We start from the raw sequence: 6,591 nt of genomic DNA, 5'->3' as shown, positions 1-6,591 counted from the left end.
GGCTCGGACCTGCCCCTGCGCTTCCCGTACGGGCGGCCCGAGTTCCTGGGGCTGTCTCAGGACGAGGTGGAGTGCAGCGCCGACCACATCGCCCGCCCCATCCTCATCCTCAAGGAGACCCGGCGGCTGCCCTGGGCTACTGGATACGCAGAGTGAGTGCCGCGACACCGGCGGGTCCCCCGCTCTCCGCAGGGCCCTGGCCCGCACGGTTCCGAACCTCCTCTCTTCTTGTTCCTCAGCCCCCAGGGTGCTCTGGCTGCCGGCGTCAGGCCTCGCCGGGTACCTAGGCGGGTACCGGACCCTTCCTGTCTTCTCCACGCCCCCTTCCCCCATCCCCAAGGACGCGGCGTCTCCAGCCCGGGTGTGGGTGGTAGATGGGTAGGTGAAGCGCTGGACCGTGGGAAAGCGAAGGTTGGGCGGATCTGTGATTTCGGGGGCTGTGGCACTTGGGAATGCGTAGAACAGTTCTGCTGAAGTTTGAAACACAGCAGGGAAATCGGGTATCTGTGTTCTCCACCCCAGATCTTTGTGCCTCAGGTGAAGTGTGTGGGGTACAGCCTGGAGGAGCGGTGCCCGCGCCAGGGGTGGGGGTGGGGGTGGTGTCCGAGCCCGGGAGGCGGCCGCGTTTGCTTCCGAGGTTGCACGTTTCCGAAGGTCTCCGTTTCCTGACTTCAGCCTCATAGCTTATTCGCTTCTCGGTGGTTAGCAGGTAGTAAAACCCTGCGCGTTCGTTAAATGCCGGTACAATTCCCTCCAGCCCTTCGGGAGGGGAAAACTTATTCCAGCTGTTTAATGACAGCATTTTGGTCATCAGCGCTGGCGATTAAACGAGCGTTTGCGTGATTTGCTATTTCAAGAACCGGTTGAGTTTTGTTGACTCCCCGGAGTGGAAGAGGGCTAGGAGCGCGGGAGGGCGTTAATGGCCTCTGCCCCCGTCTTGGGCTGCTCCCTCATTGACTGTATTAATGGCCATTTTATGAATGGTGGGAGAAGTACTGTTTCTCCCCCTGTTTAGCGTTATGGAACCGCGAAGCTCCGGGGGTGGAATTGAAGAGCACTGAGTCGTGGGGTTAGCGGTGACCTGGTGGTTGCAGAAATTGCACGTGAAATCCTGGCGCCTTGGCACACCTGCCCCTTCAGCTTTAACCGGGTCCGCTCTGTAATCTGGGCCCTCCCTCGCCCGTGCACAGCCTCGCCCGCTGATTGGTTCCCGATGAGCCAATCAGCTCTCCCGACGCCTGAGCGCTCTGATGCTGACCCTGTTCTGGTGGCCCGGATACCCCGGGCGGGCTGGGTTCCCGGCACTCCGGTTCCGGTGCGAGAGGTGGCCTGGAAGATGCTCTGGTTAGAAGCTGGAATTCCCCCCCCCCCCCCAGCACCCACTTTCCACATAGAACCGTTTCTCCATGGGCTGAAATAGACAATGGGTATAAATGGGGATAGACGGCTACGGTGTGAGAGTGAGGAATCCGAAGTGAAACTGATGGGTGCTAAAACAAAAAATTAACACATTACAGCGGTTCTCAACCTGTGGGTCGCGACCCCCTTGGGGGTCGAACGACCCTTTCACAGGGGTCTCCTAAGACCATCGGAAAACACATATATAATTACATATTGTTTTTGTGATTAATCACTATGCTTTAATTATGTTCAATTTGTAACAATGAAAATACATCCTGCATATCAGATATTTACATTACGATTCATAACAGTAGCAAAATTACAGATATGAAGAAGCACCGAAAATAATTTTATGGTTGGGGGTCACCACCACATGAGGAACTGTATTAAAGGGTCCCGGCATTAGGAAGGTTGAGAACCACTGCAGGGTCAGCGTGGAAGAGCACGTTAGGGGTGGGGACGCACAAAATAGCTCTGTAACTTCCAGGAGAAAGCCAAAGCAAAAATAAACACCTATGTAAGGAAAGACCTAGAGGAGGGAAAAGTGCCTGCCAAAGCATACCACTGTTTCTTGGCTGCGATGAGAAAGCATTGTTTAAAAGCTCATTTGGGCCCTTTGCAAGACAAAAGCAGCTTGAAGGCATACTCCTCCCTGCAGTTGTGTAGGTGGGCCCTTGTACCTGCCCCAAACCGTAAAGTGTGGGGCTGGTGGCACTCCATTGGGCTTTCCAGGGCAAGGGCACCTGTGGGGTGGGGGTGGGGGTGGAGAAAGGCAAACAGGCAAATGGTGAGAAAGTTAGGAGAGGTGGGAAGGAAGCTGCTAAAACACGAAATGTGTAAGCCACTTGGGCACAAGAAAAGGAGTAGCGGGACAAAACAGAAAGGGGGGGAACCCCACCAGTTTCAGAAGGTTTGGATCCTGTGGCCGGCAAACGAGGTGCCTAGGGCTGTGAAGAGGATAAGGGAATCTGAAATGAGACATGTAGGAGAGATTGTACTTCAAGGGCTCTGCCTCTTCCTAGCTGGGCTTCCGTTTCCTTATTTCTAAGACAGGACATGAGAGAGGTTCAATTTGAAGGTTAAGAAAGGCCATTGTAGAATGCTTCGTTTTAAAAATAGTACATGTTAATTCAAGCAAAGACCTGTATGTAAATGTAAGCCCTTCCTGGCCCCCCAGAGGCAATGGTGATTCAGCATTTTGTGTGTGTGCCTTTTAAGCTTCTTTGGATGCACCAGTAAATATGTATCATGCATTTCTTCTTTTTCCCCCCAAACAGACCCATACTACACATGTTATTCAGCAGCATTTTCTTAAAACACGGTGTCATTGATTTTATTCCAAGTCAGTGCATATAGAAGTTCCTCATCCTTTTAAAATGTATACATAGTACTAATAACAGCTAACAGTACTTGCTGTTTAGGGCTTGCATTCTTTCCAAGTTTGTGTCATACCATTTGATTCTCACAACAACCCTCTAAGGCAGCTATTTTCAACCTTTTTCATCTCATGGCTCACATGAACTAATTATTAAAATTCTGCAGCACAACAGAAATATATTTTTTGCTAATCTGGCAAAGAAAATAGATATAACTTTGATCCATTCACACTGGATGGCTGTTGTGTTGGCTAGTGTCATTTAAATTTGACAATCTAGCCCTAACCAGTTTGGCTCAGTGGATAGAGCGTCAGCCTGCAAACTGGGGGGTCCCAGATTCGATCCCAGTCAAGGGCATGTACCTTGGTTGCAGGCACCTTCCCAGTTGGGGGTGTGCAGGAGGCAGCTGATCAGTGTTTCTCTCTCATCGATGTTTCTAACTCTCTATCCCTCTCCCTTCCTCTCTGTAAAAAAAAATCAATAAAATATATTAAAAAAATAAAATAAATTTGACAATCTAAGGGGAAAAAAGGTCAGTGTCTCTGACTAAATAGTCAGCTATTGCATGTTTTAAAAAATCTTGCGGCATACTAGTTGAAAATCGCTCTAAAGTGAACACTAACAATTCCATTTTATAGATGAGGATACAGGGGCATGGAAAGGTTAAGTGACTTGCCCAGAGTCATGCCACCTTAGCAGAACCTGTATTTGAACCCAAGCAACCTGACTCTGTAGCCCACAACAACAAACTACCTCCTTACAATGTATGAGATTGTGGTACATCCATCTGTACCCATGGTTAACCATTAACATTGTCTTGCCACCTCCCTCTGTCAGATGTTGTACTATACCACTTCCTCAAACCTTGAATTGTAGTTGATCTTCCTGCAAAATATATCTCAAATGACCAAAAATGGCTGAAGTAGGGAAGGGGAGAAAAAGACAAGTAGGAATTGGGGCTATGATTAAAGGCTGCTACCATTAAAATTGCCCCTTGCTACAGGATGTACTGGGAGGAGGAATTATCTTCTCTTTGTTCTAGAACAGTGGTCGGCAAACTGCGGCTCGAGAGCCACATGCGGCTCTTTGGCCCCTTGAGTGTAGCTCTTCCACAAAATGCGAGCCGCAGTTTGCCGACCACTGTTCTAGAAGGTACTTGAGAAAGGATAGCATTGGTAGGAAGATTGCTCAGGGATAAGAGAGATGGCACTGAGTCAGGGCCTGAGTCAGAAGTGTTTTGCTTATCTTTCTAGACCAGTGGTTCTCAACCTTGGCTGCACATTAGAATCACCTGGGAATCTTTTTAAAATCCTGATTTCTGGGCCTCATCCTCTGGAAATTCTGTTTCTTTGTTACTAATGATGAGGCCCAGAAATCAGGATTTTAAAAAGATTCCCAGGTGATTCTAATGTGCAGCCACGGTTGAGAAAGACTGTTCTAAAAGCTTCCAATTATGGTTGAAAAGTTAGCTGCTTGATTAAGGGCTACATGCTAGGTTTACAAGCACTGCAGTTACAGACAACATCCATACAGCTAAAATCTTTCCCAAAACTTGCATTCTAGTTTGGCTTTGAAATTCCTGACTTAGCCTGTTAGATCTGCTCAGAGTGAGCCCATTCGAAGCATCAGTCTGACCCAGAGACCCTTCCCAGCAGCTACTTCCTTTCTCTCTCCACAAGTTTAAATACCATCCGGTGGTCTCTGTGCTTCAGGGACCTCGAAGTCAGTTCAATTTCTAGTTGGCTAGGATCCCATTTTGACTTTTCTTCTTCTTGACCTGTTTGTCCACCTTTCTCCTATTGATGGTCATTTGGACATAGATATACAAGTGGATACCTGAAACTTACAGCAGTAGAGAATGCCAGAGAATGTGCAGTTCCCTGTATATGAAAGCAGCATATTCAGATTTTTATCTGTGATAAATTTATTTGCTTGTACAGAAAGAATAATAATTATAGCATAATTTTACTTAGGTTATAGCTATTATTCTGCAAATTTTTTTAGTACCTTTCTCATAAAAGTACCCTGTACATAGGTACAAAAAAGAAAAAGCTTAAGAGTTTCTATTAAATGCACATTACGTAAGTTACTTGTGTGTCATTGACTTCAAAACTGTGAAATTTTGCCTGGCTGGTGTGGCTCAGCAGTTGAGCGTCGACCCAGGAACCAAGAGGTTGTCAGTTCCATTCCCTAGTCATTGACACTAAATAGCAATTACCAATAAATCGCATTACTTGCCTGTGCAGTGGAGATGACAGAGAAACCACTATTTCTCTCTTGCTCCAAAGCTCATAAATTTCCTGGCGTTTCTTTTTCCCTTCTTACCTCCTCTAACACACCGACTCCTCCTACACCTCTTAGCAGAGCTCCTTTCTGAGAAATTCCTGTTTGACTTTTGCAACTGAAGAACCTCCAAGTTCTCTACTTCTTGTGTAAAGATACAAACGAAATGGGGGGTGGGCTGTCTCATTTAACAGAGCTCTCTACAGCACCTAAGTCTAAAGTTGTAGAACATATTTCTCTAAGGTCTCTGGTAACCTGCAGAAATTGTTGATTTTCCCATTTTCAAGTAGGTGGCTAAGCTCTCCTCCATTTTTCAAATTTACCGGTATAATGAAGTCATCCCCTCTACAGTGTATCTCCCGGGCTATCCTTTTTCATAGGAAAATGCATCAGCTTCCTTCCACGACTAGTGATGCTTCAGGCAGAGGATTTAACCAGTCTGAGGGGTTGTGTTTATTCTGTGTTTCTTCCCCAGCTACATAGTTCTATGTAGACATCATTTCTGATATTGCCTTGCCACAAAGTGTTAGCTCATCATCATTACAACAATACCAATTAGTAATTTAAAACTGACACTAGAATTGTTTTATAAAAATGTATTATTGAGGCTAATTTTTTATTGAAATATAATCGACATATAACAGTTTCAGGCGTACACCGTATGATTCGATATATGCATATATTGTGAAATAATCACCACAGTAAATCTAGTTGACACTGAACATCCAGAGTTACAAAATATTTTTTCTTGTGATGAGTTTTTTTTAAATCACATATGAGCATTTATTCCAATACTGCCGGCAGTATGGGAGAGCAGCAAGTCATCCTCAAAAATCTGCTCTCCAGCCCCCCATAAGCCAGCTGCTTATATAGGGTAAGACAAAGATTACATTGGGGAAGTAGGGATTACAAGTTATGATGATTTACTCTTTTAAGATATACTCTTAGCATTGTTCAACTATGAAATACAGGGTTATTAACTATAGTCACCATGCTATATAATATATCCCCAGATTTAGTGATTTTATAACTGGAAGTTGATACCTTTGACTGCCTTCACCCATTTCCCCCTGTCCCCAGACCCCTCTCTTTCCCCTCAATCACTAATGTGTTTTCTGTATGAGTTCTGTTTTTTTTATTTGTTTTTTTCCATTTTAGTTCCATAAATGAGATGATACACATTTGTCTTTCTCTGACTTATTTCACTTAACATAATGCATTCAAGGCCCATCCATGTTGTTGCAAGTGGCAGGATTTCCTTATTTTTTATGGTTGAATAACATTTCATGTTATTCTCTCTTTTTTTGCTTTACTTTTATTGTTTACAGATGTCCCCCATTTCTATCTATCTTTGCCCACCTCCCCCCCAAACCTGCTCCCCCACCCCCGCAACACACACACATACACACGCCTTTCTAGCTATCACCACACCGTTGTCTGTGTATTTGGATAATCTCTTCACAATCTTTGATCGAGTCCCCTCATCCCCACCCTTCTGACATTATACTGTCCCCCCAAAAATAAAAATAGA

The 6,591-nt window shown here is 45.4% G+C and overlaps 1 protein-coding gene across 1 annotated transcript in view; it reads left to right on the top strand.

The window, feature by feature from the left end:
• Positions 1 to 3: 3 nt before the first annotated feature.
• The window catches only part of PPM1H (protein phosphatase, Mg2+/Mn2+ dependent 1H), a gene marked incomplete at its 5' end in the record, with an annotated part of 267,569 nt that continues 260,981 nt past the window's right edge, over positions 4 to 6,591 (top strand). Inside the window, one exon of the mRNA XM_015566131.1 lies at positions 4 to 152. Coding sequence (XP_015421617.1) covers positions 4 to 152 — 149 coding nt within the window. The remainder of the gene's footprint in view (positions 153 to 6,591) is intronic.

The sequence above is a fragment of the Myotis davidii genome, unplaced genomic scaffold (assembly GCF_000327345.1).
Source record: "Myotis davidii unplaced genomic scaffold, ASM32734v1 scaffold402, whole genome shotgun sequence".
Lineage (NCBI taxonomy): Eukaryota > Metazoa > Chordata > Mammalia > Chiroptera > Vespertilionidae > Myotis > Myotis davidii.
This window is presented reverse-complemented; position numbering and strand designations above follow the sequence as displayed.